The sequence below is a fragment of the Lactuca serriola genome, chromosome 1 (genome assembly GCF_051521515.1).
Source record: "Lactuca serriola cultivar US96UC23 chromosome 1, Lser_US96UC23_V15, whole genome shotgun sequence".
Taxonomy (NCBI): domain Eukaryota; kingdom Viridiplantae; phylum Streptophyta; class Magnoliopsida; order Asterales; family Asteraceae; genus Lactuca; species Lactuca serriola.
Genome location: NC_136408.1, coordinates 15,219,803 through 15,237,278, shown reverse-complemented (window position 1 = coordinate 15,237,278; position 17,476 = coordinate 15,219,803). Strand labels below are relative to the sequence as shown.

Genomic DNA, 17,476 nt, shown 5'->3' with positions numbered 1-17,476 from the left:
CCGAGCCCTCGACACGTCTGGCCGCCCTCCTCGTGGCCTTCATCCTATCCGGACCGCTCGTTATATCATATAACGAAACAACATGCATAGTGAGCCTTCAGCCTGACTGGACCGCCCTCACTAGGGCCTACAACCTATCTGGACCGCTCCCGAGCCTTCGACATGTATGGACCGCCTCGTAGGGCCTACAGCTTGTCCGGACCACTCGCTGGGCCTTCGGTCTAACTGAAATACCCTCCTGGGTCTGTAGTCTATTCGGACCCCCTGGGTATGTTAGCCTACATCACACAGCAGGACCACCTCAACCCAACCCCCAATCAAACAAACATGTGCATATAAATATCATACGCTACCATTCATAACACTCAAACCGATCTAACAGATCAAATAGCATAACAACATCCTATAACCAGGATACCGATCTAACTGAAATCTAACATAGCAACCATCCTAAACTAGGATGAAACCTAGCATATCATTAACATAGCAACCATCCTAAACCAGGATGTAAATCATAAAGGGTCGGCCTTGGTGCCGTAGACCCTGTTGGTATAGTGTGGATAACTCACATGGCACTGCTGAAGCCCGCAGATAAAACTCCAGCTGTTGATTGACAGCTTCCCGAACTGTCAACATCAAACAATACCCAATTAATAATTGGTTCCAAGTCCAAGGTCCAACTCACACTACAAAATTCCAAAAGTCAAATATTGGCCAAAGCGCAACATATGGCCCAATCTTCCAAATTGGGCCCAAGTCCTCACATGGGCCTTGTCCTAAAACCCATTTAATTACTTTGGTCTATTAACTTGCTCTTGGATGGTCCATCAATAGCCCAATCGCCAAAGCCCAATAGGATGGCCCAATTCAAGGCCCGAGTGAGATTAGGGCTTTCACATGAAATGATGATTAGGGTTAAGTGAATTTATAAGAGGTCTGAATTTATAAGAGCATCTGAATTTTTAAGATCTGAATTTTTAACAAGTTGTTTGGTTGGAACCTCTGAATTACTGTGCTAAATAATGAAAATGACAATTTTACCCTTCTGTATTATTTTTTGCTAAATTCAGTAATTCTATTTTATAAAATAATTTAACCAACTTCTTAAATAATTATAAAAAAATATATAAACACCATAGAAAATCTAAACACCAAACAAAATTCAAATATAAACACCCTACAAAATCCAACACATGTGAAAACACATACAACTGTAACAAACATGACCTGCACATAACTACATGATGTTATAACTGGAAGAACTCTATCACCACACACCAACATTATCGTAACCAGAGTTCCAATATGCACCACCATAACTTCTGTTGAAGAACTCTATCAACAACAATTTCTTTGACAAATGAGATGATATGCAATCCCTTAAGAAGAATATTTCAAGTATGAAATATTTTAAATCAACAAAATTTGCAGCAGCACACAACATGCAACAACTATGAAATCCACCTCCAAAACCAACTACATAAAACATGACCAGGGGCAATATCTCCAAGGGGAAATCGACCACCAAGCTGTAACTTTGACTTTAGTTGAATCCAAAAACCATAACGTTGACTTTATTTGAATCTAAAACCGACATCAGATCAAAACTGAAATATAACCTAACAAGTAACAATCACATTGATGAAAATGGGCTACAACATAAGGGGTAGGATTGACAAATCAAGCCAATTTTTTTTAATGGAGAAAGCAACGCCAATTAAGGATAAAATTAATCGGTATCTATCCGCTTACTTTCACCATCGTGCTTGAATGCTTGTTGGGATTGGGATTGAACCAGAATAATCGAGTTTTGGGGAAAAAAAACTTACCAAGAGCTGTGTTGTTGATGAGGGACCAGGAGAGCTTTGCTTCCGGTGGTGATGGTGGCACTGGTGAAAGAATCGGCCGACTGGTTCAGACCGGAGATGGAGTGGGTGAGCAAAACGTCATGTGTATTGAAAGAGAAGAGGGAAAGTGGGACTGGAATATCAAGGGCAAACCTGCAGAAGATGTTGGCGATGCAGCTGGAGCCGAAGACGAAGGCGCCACAAGTGAAGCTGATGACGGCGACAACAGAGGGGATCGGAGCTGCAACAGATTAGAGTAAAGGAGAGGACTCATTGATGGTTGGGAGGGAAAAAAGAGGTTGTGCCCTGAAATAGAAGTGAATGCAATTGTGGGCAAAACAGGAAACACGCTTGTTCTTATTTGTTCAGATACAATCACATGTCTGAGAAATTAAGAGGAGTTTTTTAATTTAAGAGACAAAAATTAAGATGCTATCAAACACCCTACATCTTAATTTTTAAGAGATTGCCTCTTAATTTTTTAATTAAGAGACAAACAAACAGCCCCCTTAATCCATTAAGTCCATTATTATTATTTAATATTTTAAGTTTGATAAATAATTCACAAATGTGTCCCGATCAATCCCCAAAATTAGGGTTTTATGCAATTAGGGTTTTCCAAACCCAAATTAGGGTTTCTTACCCAATACTAGCCCATTAGTCAATCAGTTGGGCTTTTAGGTCACTTTAGGCCTCGTTGGGTCCATTAGGGTTTTATTAGGTCAATTAGGGATTTATTGGGACCATTAGGCTCACTAGGGTTTCATTAAGCCCATTAGGGTTTCAAGCATGCCAACGAATTAACACAAGGCAAAGCACACCGCCACCTAAAGATTGGTGGTTTTTATAGATACATGTCCAATGTATGTCTTGAACCCATATTAAGTCAAAATGAGAGTTTAGGGTTTTATTAGGTCAATTAGAGCTTTATTGGGCCCATTAGGCCCCCTAAAGTTTCATTAAGCCATTAGGGTTTAAAGCATCCCAACGAATCAACACCGCAAGAGAAAGCACAACGCCACCAGACAAGGCGACCGGTGGTGGTTATGAATTTTCTATTATTATTTCTGGCACCTTTTACAATTTACAACTCAATCCAAATAAAACACACACACATACTAATAATATACACTCACACTAATAATACATCCACTCAGCCACCCTTGTGGTGGCCGGTGGTGGTTCATGGTGGCAGCCAATACCTCACAGTGGTGGTGGCCCTCTTGTGAAATCCGGTCATGTATCACCAACACACAAACACTCTTCTATTTGTAAAGGAGCCCAGCCACCCACCTGGTGGCATACAGCGGCGATGGTAACACAATAAGGCGGCAACAGCGGTAACAACTTCTTCTTCGGCGGTTGCCACCATGGCCGGCTGCCATGATGATTCTTCATGGATTTTTATTCGACCAAAAACCCACTCCCACGAACATCTGCATCGTAAACCACGAACTACGCCGCCATCTCGTTAGAACAGTCAGCAATGGCAGCAACAACGGCGCTACGACTGGCGGCGGTTCGACGCAGCGACGACAATCACCTGCTGTGGAATGGAGTCGTCGACAGGGGCCGCTGGAACAGCACCGACGACGTCACAAGCGGCTACGGGCGGTAACAGAAAGAAGGAGGTGGAGAAGGGTTGACCGTGACGAGAGCAGCGCACTCAACGGTCAGGCGACGACAAAACCGACGTCTCGTGAGAATCTTTGTCACTGTTGTGGCTGCATCGACGGTCGGCTTCGATGGGCGACATCGGTTGGCTTTGTTGATCGGAAACACAAGAGCAATGCGTAGTGGTGCGGCGTCGGAGTTGGAGAAGGAGGAAGAAGAGGGTAATGGCGGCTGGAGGAACAAGGGTGGAGAGGGTGGTGACGGGCTGACGGCTGCATCATAACTGATTTAGGGTTAGGGTTTGAGAGGGTAGCGGGTTTTATACCCCAACTCCCTTATAACATTTTCCCATAACGACGAAACCAGTCCCTCGATCTTGTTTTTCCTTCAAATTTGATCCAATTGTTACCAAATGGCCCTTCCTATACAAATCCCTTTTCAAGTTAGGTCCAGAACTTACCATTTAGTCCCTGCCCCCAAGAATCTATTCAATATAAGTCCAAATGATACCAAAACCCCCCCGAATTCTAAAATCCTTTGCAAAATAAATCCCGAAATTATACTTTAAACCCCCCCCCCCTGTGGGACTCAAATCTTTTAATTTGGTTTCCCGAAACCACACTCGGTTAATTATTATTTGATTTTGGGCTACAATAATATAAAATAATAAAAATTACTTCTCGGGATCCATATTTATTATTTAATTATTATATTTTAAATGGGATGTTACATTATTGATTACTTGTATAAATAGATAATTTAAATTATTATATATCAATTTTTTTATTGCCATTTATAAAATATTAGAATTTTTTTTCAGATAAACCTTTTCCATGTTAATTTTTTGTGCATAAATGTCTATTATATTATAATATATTAATTTAAAAAATATCATTGTTAATTATCAAAAGTGACTTTGTTAGTTATTATAGATTTATTATATTAATTTGTAGAAATTGTCCCATACGTATAAATTTTGACATAAATTTATATCAATTTAAATATTATTTTTAATTGTTTTACCAAATTGATTAATAAATGAAGAAAGTAAAATATATCACCATCAAGTTTACAAAAACTATGATACGGTTAAACTCTCGATTAAAAATACTGCAAAATAGTAAAAATAAACTTAAGCTTATAAACCATTGATTTTTCCAACAAAATAAATAAACATACAACAAATGTCTTTAATGCCAAGATGAATATGTAACAAAGAAAACATATCAAGGTCCACCAAATATTACCTGAGGTATGCCTCATCAAAGATGGATAGTTTGTTACCAAAGGGCTTGTAGCCCAGCGGTATCATGTGGTGCCCTCTCTCTTTGAGGTCGAGGGTTCAAGTCCTGTTGGACATAGGTGGAATAGGTGTTGTTAGCTTAGGAGTAGATTAGATTGCCGGTTAAAAAAAAAGATGGATAGTTTGTTGTATACCTGTAATGAAAATCCAAATCACATAATCTTCGTTAAATTAGTTGTATCAATTGATAAAGTAAGAAAAATGTGGTAATGGAAAAGAAGGTGTTTGCCTTATTTTAACTGTAGGGTCTCTAATTCCAAGCCTTTAAGATGATGATCCAAAGCATGACATACACTACAAGAATCATTTTTCCTTATGGGTTCACTATTTCATAAGAAATATTGAATCTTTCTTTAGACATGCCTAAATGGCATTGCATTCTCTGGCCGAATGCTTGTTGTCACATACCTATGACTTTTCATAATGTATTAATAAAAGATTATATGGTTCTAAAGTAAATAGGCCCACTATCAGCACTCAATTAGAAAGTGTTTGTTTAAGAAGTATCTGTCAGCAATTCTTGATTTTCCATATTATCCAAAAATATCAACACTCCATAGGCTCTGAATATTAAACAAAAATTTTAAAACCACCAAAACTTGAAATAAAAAAACAGACTGAGAAATTTAAATATAAAGAGAGAGGATGAGGAGGACCAAGAAAACTGAGTTAAGAGCTCTCCACTGATAATCATTTTGATTCATTTGACCTGCACAATACAATGTAATTTGAGTTAAGAGCAAATATGTGATTTATAACTTGAATGCGAGAGAAGGCCAATAATAGCAAACAAGCTCGTAGTAGTGGTGAAGTAACACCACATATACACACATAGATGTATGATTCTGAAAATTAGAACACAACCATACACACCACACGCACATAGAATTATGATTCTGAAAATCATAACATATAGGTATAATATGTGCAGAACCTGCTATATTCGTAATGGCATTTGACCAAGCATGAGCTAATGAAACGCCCTTTCCTCCACTAAACATGTCCTCTATTAAAACCAATTTTGCCAAGTTTTCCTTCACCAACCTTAACTTAAAATCAATTGAATATGTCAACAATTAGACATATGATTTTATAAACAACCAGATGATTAGTGAAAAAAAAATCAAGATTCAAGAAAGGTGAAGTAAATATCGATTTACTTGATTGGAGTTTGGAGTGTGTGACATTGGCATTGATGGGGACAGCGGGATAGGGTTAGGGTTTCTCATCTCGATAGAAGGTAGAAGCGACAGACGGGGCGGTGAAGGGTGGTGGTGGAAATTGTTGACTTCCAGGGGGTCGATCATCTAGTTGAAAGGGAAGAACAGGGTGGCCGGTGACATATTTTTGGGTTGTAGCGACGACGTCATGAGGATGGTGGTAACGGACGCCTGATGAAGATTCAACAGAGCAAGTAGAGAGAGAAGAGATTTGGTAGAAACGATGGTATGTAGATGATATTTGGGTTTTACATGTTTCGATAAAGGGGCGTTTAGTGACAGGGAGAAGTTATGTTTTTATTATCATTAATAGATTTGTACGTGGTGTTATAATAGATGTACCTATTAATTTTCAAGAAATGGACAATATGCTTAATAATGTAGTAAATATATATTAATTTAAAAAATATCATTGTTAATTATCGTAAGTCACTTTGTTAGTTATTATAGATTTATTATATTAATTTGTAGAAATTGCCCCATATGTATAAATTTTGACATAAATTTATATAAATTTAAATATTATTTTCAAATGTTTTACCAAATTCATTAATAAATGAAGAAAGTAAAATATATCACCATCAAGTTCACAAACTCTATGATACGGTTAAACTCTCGATTAAAAATACAGTAAAAAAGTAAAAATAAACTCAAGCTTATAAACCATTGATTTTTCCAACAAAATAAATAAACATACAACAAAGGTCTTTAATGCCAAGATGAATATGTAACAAAGAAAACATATCAAGGTCCACCAAATATTACCTGAGGTGTGCCTCGTCAAAGATGGATAGTTTGTTGTATACCTGTAATGAAAATCCAAATCACATAATCTTCGTTAAATTAGTTGTATCAATTGATAAATTAAGAAAAATGTGGTAATGGAAAAGAAGGTGTTTGCCTTATTTTAACTGTAGGGTGCTCTAATTCCAAGCCTTTAAGATGATGATCCAAAGCATGACATACACTACAAGAATCATTTTTCCTTATGGGTTCACTATTTCATAAGAAATATTGAATCTTTCTTTAGACATGCCTAAATGGCATTGCATCCTGTGGTCGAATGCTTGTTGTCGCATATCTATGACTTTTCATAATGTATTAATAAAAGATTATGTGGTTCTAAAACAAATAGGCCCACTATCATCACTTAATTAGAAAGTGTCTTTTTAAGAAGTATCTGTCAACAATTCTTGATTTTCCATATTATCCAACAATAACAACACTCCATTGGCTCTGAATATTAAACAAAAATTTTAAAACCACCAAAAATTGAAATAAAAAACCAGAATGAGAAATTGAAATATAAAGAGAGAGAGGATGAGGAGGACCAAGAAAACTGAGTTAAGAGCTCTCCACTGATAATCATTTTGATTCATTTGACCCGCACAATACAATGTAAACTGAGTTAAGAGCAAATATGTGATTTATAACTTGAATGCAAGAGAAGGCCAATAATAGCAAACAAGATCATAGTGGTGGTGAAGTAACACCACATATACACACATAGATGTATGATTCTGAAAATTAGAACACAACCATACACACCACACACACATAGAATTATGATTCTGAAAATCAGAGCGTATAGGTATAATATGTGCAGAACCTGCTAGATTCATAATGTTGTTTGACGAAGCATGAGCTAATGAAACGCCCTTTCCTCCACCAAACATGTCCTCTATTAAAACCAATTTTTCCAAGTTTTCCTTCACCAACCTTTAACTTAAAATCAATTGAATATATCAACAATTAGACATATGATTTTATAAACAACCAGATGATTAGTGAAAAAAAATCAAGATTCAAGAAAGGTGAAGTAATTATCGATTTACTTGATTGGAGTTTGGAGTGTGTGACATTGGCGTTGATGGGGACGGCGAGATAGGGTTAGGGTTTCTCGTCTCGACATAAGGTAGAAGCGACAGACGGGGCGGTGACGGAAATTGTGGACTTCCAGGGGGTCGATCATCTAGTTGAAAGGGAAGAACAGGGTGGCTGGTGACATATTTTTGGGTTGTAGAGACGACGTCATGAGGATGGTGGTAACGGACGCCTGCTGAAGATTCAACAGAGCAAGTAGAGAGAGAAGATATTTGGGAGAAACGATGGTAAGTAGATCATATTAGGGTTTTACATGTTTAGACATATGGGCGTTTAGTGACAGGGAGAAGCTATGTTTTTATCATCATTAATAGATTTGTATGTAATGTTATAATAGATGTACCTATTAATTTTCAAGAAATGTGCAATATGCTTAATAATATAGTATATATATATATATATATATATATATATATATATATATATATATATATATATATATATAATGTTCAAAGTTAAAATAAAACAAAAAATGAAAGTAAAAGTAAAAAATAAAATCAATTAAGGGTGGCATTACATTACATATAAAATAAAATTATAATATCCCTACTAGATTATGATCCGCATTAAATGTGGGAATATAAATCAAATACATATCTAATTAATAGGTGACATTGTCTTAGGTGAAATTTTAATAAAAAAGAAATGTTAGTTTGATTCATTTTTAGAGTTTTTGAACAAAACTTATTAAATAAAAATATTTAATATTTATATTAGAGCAATTTAGTTTTTTAATACAGTAATTTATAACACAAATGATGATGGATTTTCTATGTTATAAACAAAAATTACGTGTGACGGAAAAACACTTAAACCCTTAAGTTCACATACAACCTAGAAATGATCTATGTTTTCTCTATTGATCACAACTAACTATGAATATCAAGAAAACCCTAAGAGAGTGGCTATGAAATCGAAATTCATACATAAAATTAAGGTTACATACCTTTTGATTATTATTGTAAATAATCAAAGTAGAATCCTTCTTCTAGGTCTTGAAAAGCTAGCACCAAAGGAATAGATGCCTCTAATAGCTTGTACACAAAACTCTAGTAGAAAGAAGACTTAAGGAGACAGGAGACCAGAGCAGTGTTCTAAAAGGCGCGCCATGGCGAGAGGCGTGGCTTCGCCGTTACGAAAAGCTTCATAACGTTGCTGTTAGGCGTGGCGCATGGCAAGGCGTGATATGGCGCGCCATGGCGCGTTATGGCGTGTTATGGCACGTGTTTTTTCGTTTGACACACAGTTTTTTGGTCTTTGTTATGTCTTTTCAAATCGGAGATACAAGTATTGTGGTTTTTGTTAACTTTTTGTTATTAGTTATTGATCTAACACGTCTAAAAAGTAGTTATATTTAATATAAATTTATATTTATGTGGTAATATAATTTTAAATTAATACAAAATTGCCGCCTTACATCACGCCTTGAAAAACGCCATGGCTCGCCATGACTCGTTAAGCTTGAGGCTTGGCCTTGCCGCCACGCCACGCCTCACGCCAGTTAGAACCTTGGACTAGAGCATAAATTCGTCTCTATGAAAACAAGTAAAGGTGTGTGGAAAATATGGCATCTATGGTGTCCTATTTATACTTGGTTAAGGAAACTCCCATGGAAACCAAAGAATCCTTTGAATTATTAATTCTAATTAATCTTAGAATTAAATCCAAATCAATTCTAATTGATCAATTAATCATAACTATTTCTAATTAATATATTAATCATATAATATATTAATAAATCATATATTTCAATTTCCAATTAGTTTATTATTCATATAATAAACTAACAAATTATCCTCCATCTCTAACTGTCAATCTAATTAGTTACAAGTTTTGTGGGCAGCCCCAAAAGAACTTTGCTTCTAATTCAAGAATATACTAATTTAGTTATTGGCTTAGACATCTTAATCCAACAGTCTCCCACTTGGATAAGTCTGTAACTACAATTGCAAGTATAGACCTTGAAATAAACAGCAAAGAGTGCTTTCCAAAGCCACTGCTAAACTCTAATTCAAAACTGCTTTTGGCCCTAAGATATGTGATCAACTATTCATTCGTTCTTCAAGATATCGTATGGACATGAGACATGGATCATAATCAATCTCATTGGCCAAAAATTATGTTTCCCGATTTGTAAAGACTTGATTGGACTTCAAATTGAACACAATAATTAGTCTTGGTTGGGCCCAACACTATATAGTCAACATCAAATCATTGAGGGGTCCAATGATATTGATTTTCATGTTATAGAAAAAGGAACAAATTACTTTGACTATATAGTCATACAATTCAAACAGCAAATCACACATGGAATAACCCTTTATAACACCCAGTTACAAGATGTGTTTGAGTAAACCAATGCACAACTGATCTGTAAACTATGAACTATATATCTTTGTTTAAGAATATAAGATATTATCGTCTTAGATTTACTAATGACAAGATCTATGCAGTAATCTCTAAGCATGAGTTTATCCAATACTTAAAATATGATTTTTCAAAGTACTCATGAATTTTGTAGCAATTCCAATTGCAATGTCTTAACCTCAATTGACAATCTACAATCAATTCATGATGGCCTTAATTCACTACTTACTTCCAAAAGTATGAACGACTGTGGAATTTTGAATAATATTTAAATTACTCGAAGAAGTAAAACATGCAAAGTGAAACATAATAATAAATTAATTAATTATGACATCATACCCATTGATCATAAATAAATCTCGATTATTTAATCATCATAACAATTATGAATTTATTCATTGTATAAGGTTTCAAGTTATCAACTAACCACTTAAGTTAGATAACATCAGTCATGCCATGTCGAGAACGTGCAAACTATGCCTCTCGATGTTCCTTCTTTATGAATAGATCGATTAGACATTAGTCTAATGATATTCAATTCACAATTCTAAATTCTTATCTCTATCCAAGATGTGGTAGAATTCCAACTTTACATGCATTGATTCCTTGTGATATGGAGATTCTAAAGCCTCAAAGACCGAGTGTCCAATATTACAAAATATTCCACTGGAACTTTGTTACTAGAAACAATTCCATGCTAATGAGGTCTCAAATTCAAGGTACACTCCTTTAAAACCTTTCTTACATTAAAGTTTCCAACTCACATGTAGATTTTATAGCTAACTCTTATTATGGAGACATTTCCATATACCCATCTCCCATTATGGAATCATTTCCATATTCCCATATGAACATGAATTTTGACCAAGAATTATCTCAATCCAAAACTTGACACTATGGTTCTTCCAAAACAATACCAGACTTCCAACTGTCCACAAGCAACCAATCTTTAGTAACCTCATAATGTTCTTCACAGTTTGCTTAATAACTCTAGTCATTTGAAATTCTAGTCCTTTTTCTCACAATGCTCAGAGCATTTGAAAAATTAGAATAAACAAATATTATAGCACGTGCAATCGATCCTATATCCAAAGCATATGGGACTCGATTCAATGTTACAAGGGTTTAATATATGTTCAGTTTCCTTCTATAATATTTCCATATATAGAATCTCCAATGTTGAAGCATTTCAACATGTTATTCATATGTGCCTTTGACTAAGTTCTATTAAACTATACAATCTAAACCTTTAGATACGTAATGAAGTATGAGTACCATCTCCCTTTTGTCCACTATAGCGTAACAGTTCCCAACATTTTCAACTTGTACATTAGAGACATTGTTCCTTATCGATAATATTGTCAACATGCAATACCAGACATAACAATTATGCTCCCACTAGCTTTGACATGTACTCAGAAATCAACTAGACTTCTAGAAATCAATACCTTTTGACTTTCTCATGGAAGTACAAATTCCTATTTCGTGATGCTTCATCAAGCCTCTAATTAGGCTTTTTAAGCTTATGCACTTTATTTGGATAATGTATGTGTTCAACCTCTTTGAAGACGTGATAAAAATATCTCATGAAATCTTAAACAGTTTGTTGTAATTCCTCACAATTCGAAATATGAAGAGGGATGTCATAATCATATTGTGAATTTGCAAATGGAATTAACACAACCAATATCCATGTTGATCTTTATTAGATCCTTAAAATCTATCAATGAAAATTTTTCCTCATAATCATTTTCATGAACTAGAGCGAAACCTTTTGTCACCTAGATTCGAAGGTGTATAAGTTCCCATCCATGTAGAACTTTATTTTTCAACCTACGGTCATAAGAAATGGTTCAGGACAAACCAAAATCACATTTACTTCTCCTTCATGGATTGAACTTCGCTTAATCTAAATTTCTTTCCTTATGGCAGCTCAAAAGCCCACCAGTGCTTCCATGTTGTTAAAAACTCACTCATATTGATCAATGTACTTTCACTGACCAACGTGCTTACCTTTTATAGTTAAATGAAAAACATAGAACTGATAGGTGCATTTTATGCACCTATTTTGCATGTTTATTTCCGTCCTTTTATAGCATTCTACTTCATAATTCTTGCATTTAGTTGATTATTAGGGCAATTTTATATTTCATCAAGAGTGTCTGGTACTTCACCGTTTTTGATTTATTTTGCAGGCATTATGGAGCATGGAACGTGGAGCTTGGATGCATGGATGCTTGGATGCTTGGAGCATAGAGCTTTGGAACATGAAGAGAAGATGAACCGGTCATTCCATGGCAGAAAACATGAAGATGGAGCCAACAGTGAAGACTTTTTGGAATTTTAGCAAAAAGCATGGGCCATGCCAAAAACACATGGTCAAGACAAATGGCCATGCCAAAAACACATGGGCAAAAGGCATGGCCATGCTAAAAACACATGGCCTTATGGCAAGTCACGTGAACTTTAATTAAAAGAGCAGGAGACGTCATTTTGAAGGATGGAACGGTTTTGGGAGCAGTTTCTGGCAATCTAGGGCAATTTTGGGAGAATTCTTGGAGCTTTTGAGAAGACTTAATCATTGCAAACATTTTGATTTCATTTTTGTAAGCATTAAACATTTCAATTCCATCATTTTCTTGTTTGATTTGTTCTTAGCCATGTGTGGCTAAGAAACCCTAGTTTCCAGTTCTTGTTCAAAACATGTTGATTGCTTGACTTGAAGCATATGATTTGATGTTTGATTTGTGATTCTATTCTAGTGATTATGTTTTTGTTTAAACTAGAATCCTTGAATTTGATTTGTGTTTGATTGGCCACTTTCATGAATTGAATTTTTGTGCAGTTAATTAACTTTTAGGGCACCTAATCGTTCTATTGAGTTAATAATTGGTAACAAGCAATAAGTTTTCTTATTGTAAAACATATATCACATGTTTTCACACTTCCGAGCGTATGAGAAGAAATGAACATTGTTGGGAAGCTTGTACAAAACTTAATGCAGTTTTTCAATACAATCTAAGAGCGTGTTTAGGTTGAATTAGTAAAGCTAGGTCTAATCAAAGAGCGTGTTTTGGTTAGATAATTTGGCAAGCGAGAGTTATTAGAGCATGTTAATATCTTTTAGTACCAACATAGAATAGCAATCTTGAATTACATCAAGTCATAATCAAGTTGAACAACAACATTGAGAACTAGAACTAGAACCATTCAATCAATTTGTTTACAAATCTATTTCATTTTGTGCATGCTTTTAAAGTAGATTGTTATTTAGTTATTTACTTTTGCAAACAAACCCCCCCTTTGTGACCAAAGTACCTTGTGCAAAAAGGTATAGACTTTTGTCCCGTGTCTCTGTGGTTCGGCCCTGCTTGCCTTGTACTACTTTTTAGTGCATTAAAGTAGTGTATTTGGAGTCTATTGTACCCCTTTATTTGTTGGGTTTGACACCCCTAACAAGAACTCATAAGGATTGCCAACTCAACTAGAAGTGCACGAAAATTAGAATAAAACACAGTAGGTTATCATCCTCAGGTCGCGTGCTAGTGATATCTAAAAGGATCATTGTCGGTTGACTCTTGAAACTCTCAAGATCAATAAGACTCCCATTGACTTCTCGACATATGAATTCTTTTTTCTCTCAAGAAACATTCCTTGACGAGCAAAAACAAATATTCAAAAGTTCGTGCGGATTTCTGACAAGAAAACACCTCAGAGAATAACTCTCAGCTTGTTTTTCGATCAACGAAAACATCACAACTCCAATTCCAAATGTGCTAGAGTAAGAAAACATTATTAACCCACATTTTATGAGGTGTTGTTATCCTTCTTAGTTTTTTGAAATGAGTTTCAAGATATGATTCATTGTTACTAGAGTATGGCTCTAAAACTTTGATTAGGAACAAAGTTTGACTCGTGTTATGATCGAACCATTTATAACAATGTTCTAGTCCTCTTCTTAGTCATAAAATTGCACTAAGATGTTATTGGGGGATTTATTGCGATACAATTCCACAATTACTAAGATGATCATAAAACATGATACTAAAGCATTCTCCTTTCTTTTCAGATTGGAGAATCTTTTATCTTTTTTTCTGACAGATTCTTCTATTCGTTCGGCAACGCTTTGAAGTTTTCAAAAGTATTAGAATTATGTTTAATCTTATAAATAAAACTATATTTATTGAAACATCAGTAAATCATGACGAATAGAGTTATCGTCCTTTGTGGTGGATCTGTAGAGTGCATATCAACATGTACTAGATCCATTAGTCATTCACTTGCCTCACATAAACATGTGAACAATGATTTGAGTCATAATTTTCCAATGAACAAGAATCTCACATATAATACAATACGAATTGTACAATTCCAATAATCACTCTAGTTGGTGATGAGATTTCTTTTCACTTGGTTAATTATGATATTACCATAAACGATATCATAAAAACCAAATCCAAAATTAGTATTGCTATTATTAGAAGCATAACAAACACTTTCATTAATTTCATTGCAAGGAAATAAGATAAGGCAACTATGTAAACCAAAACTCCCTTTTATTGCTAAAAAGAAAATTGGAACTTGTCTTTACAATGCATAAAATGAAAAATGATATTTCCAGACATCTCTAAAAGGTAATAGCAATCTATTAAATTATCCTAAATCCCTAGTAGTTGCTCCAAATTCTGACCATCGTACCATGTGACCAAAGTCCATTATTGTAACATCCCAAATTTCAAGGCCAAAAATTTCATCTATAAGTTATTAATTATAAAACCCATTTGTCTAAAAAACCACCATAATAACAATCATAACAGAACCAGAGTATCAGTAGCAAATACATATCATGATAAACAATGTCAGAGTACAAAATCCCAGGAAGCTCATATGCGGAAATAGTGTGTGTGTGTGTGTGTGTGATGCGCTGCATTAAAGCTGGCTCCTTTCCCCTAGAATAAGAGGGACCTGAAATAAAAATTATGAACTGTAAGCACGAAGCTTAGTGATTTCCCCCATCATACCATACACCATATAATGAACATACTACCAGGCAATTCTAGGGTGCCTGACCTACCCATGTCAAGCCATTCTAGGGTGCTTGACTTACCCGAGTCAAGCCGTTCTAGGGTGCTTGACTTACTTGTCAGTCTATCTCAAATGTCTATTGGGGACTACTTCACCCCTACCACTAATAACTTAGAATAACATACTTTCAGGCAATTCTGGGGCGCCCGACCTACCCTGCCGGTATATCTCAACCGGATCCGGGGACTAGTCCTATATCCAGGGACTATTTCAACTGGACCTATCCTGCCGGTATATCTACTATAGATAGTGGCACACCAGATAATTATCACACATACAATTATCTACTACATACTCCTACTAGTGGGCCGGCATTATGGCCTTAGACTCACTTCTACTAGAAGGTAACTCACCTTGCAAAGTTAAGTGTCGAACTCACAGAAAGGAATCTTTAACAGCTGCTTCGCTGACTTCCGACTATCAATATCATAACAACACTCAATCAACATGTATAATACTGCTTAGGGTAAAATGACTATTTTACCCTCTTGGCCTAATTTGAACCATTCCTAAAGCCCAATTCTAATTTATTATATCCAGACCACCTATATCCCATCAAAGGCTCCCTAAGGGCCTACTAATGGCCCAATTTTCTGAATTGGGTCGTATTGTTGGATAAGGTGTCTAAGTCCGTAACTATATTTGGTATAACTTGACCCGACCCGGCATGGTCGATTTGGGTTGCACTTCACCTAACAATTTGTATGGATATATTTTTGAGAATAAGATGTTTATGATCCATTAATATATTATAAGTTATAATATATTAATATTATTTAATTAGTGTTGATCAAGAATTAATTTTGGAACTAATTTAGTGATCAAAAGAGGCTAATTAAATATAGACTCTTACCTATATATGGATTGGGCTAAGATTTATTTAGGATGGGCTAAGAGTATATGGAAGTCCATGGAGCTTTTAACCCTTGTATCCTAGGTAAATGAAGAGTCATGGGTATTAGGGTGTAACCCTAATCCTCTATAGTATATAAAGAGGTTCTTGGTTCTAGAATTGGCACTAGTGTGTGTGAGAAACAAGGGTGGGCGGATTCTAGCAAGCATCATATTCTCTAAAGTATTTCCAAGTTGTTTTAGGTGATTTGTGACACCACTTGAGGCATCCACACTATTGGTGCTAGGCTCTAAAACTCCAAGCAATCAACCACAAAAGAAAGGTATGTTATTCTACTTAAAGTTTTATATTAGAAGTACCCCATAACATGCTAGTTAGGTTGTAAACCTTGGAAATAAAATTTTCATGTATTTTAGAGAAAACATAAATCCAAGTTTTCTAGGGTTGCATGTATACCACATGAGTGTTAGTATGCTCAAAACCCTACAATGCTATCAGAGCCTAGGCTTGTTTTATTGATACTTGATGCAAACTTGTTGAAAAAGCTCAAAAATCTGCACTTTGCAGCATGAACTCGCCGGGTCCATGGGGGGACTCGACGATTCCATGTGTAAATTCATCCTACTCGTTGAGTAGGTTCTTGCACTCGATGAGTAGGAGCCCCAGAATGCAGTTTTCGAGTTTTGCTGCTGGAAATGGACTAGAAACATTACCCAAAACTATTTTGGTGTTTTAAAACTTGTTTTAGATGGTTTAATGTTCAGGCTAATCCATTTACAATGGCTAATAACTAAATTCCAGGTTTTACATGTGTTAATATGATTCTTGAAATTTTGATATTGATGTTCATGTTCTTATGAGTTATTGTTAGATCATAGGAATTATTTGCTTAATTGTTTAATGAATAATTCTTGATCAATTGTGTGTTTTAATGGAATCCATAATTTGTCCTCAAGTTATGGATTACCAAAAGTCACTCTTTTAAAGTCCATATTAAAACACATACGTTACATAAAATGAAAGGTCACTCATTTTAATGAAACATTAACTCATAAGTTATGGAGTTGAAAAGACTTGAATAGTTTCAAAACTTGCCCTCAAGTTTGGAATTTGTAAAGTCTCAGACATTAAATACTTCAATTTCAAATTGAACCTTAGAATTTTAAAAGTTTATAATTCAACCCTTATACTTCTTTAATATTAAAAGTTTAATTATTATATATATGTATAAGAATAAGTCAATCTTACCGTTAGTAGGCCTCATTTACGAAGTCAGTCTATAAGGGGGGTATAAGGTTACTGC

At 35.2% G+C, this 17,476-nt stretch overlaps 1 protein-coding gene across 1 annotated transcript in view; it reads left to right on the top strand.

Moving 5' to 3' along the window:
* Nucleotides 1-3,333: 3,333 nt before the first annotated feature.
* LOC145051856 (uncharacterized) overlaps nt 3,334-17,476 on the top strand; it is a 53,115-nt gene continuing 38,972 nt past the window's right edge. The window contains exon 1 of the mRNA XM_078999688.1: nt 3,334-3,461. Within this exon, the coding sequence (XP_078855814.1) occupies nt 3,334-3,461 (128 nt within the window). The remainder of the gene's footprint in view (nt 3,462-17,476) is intronic.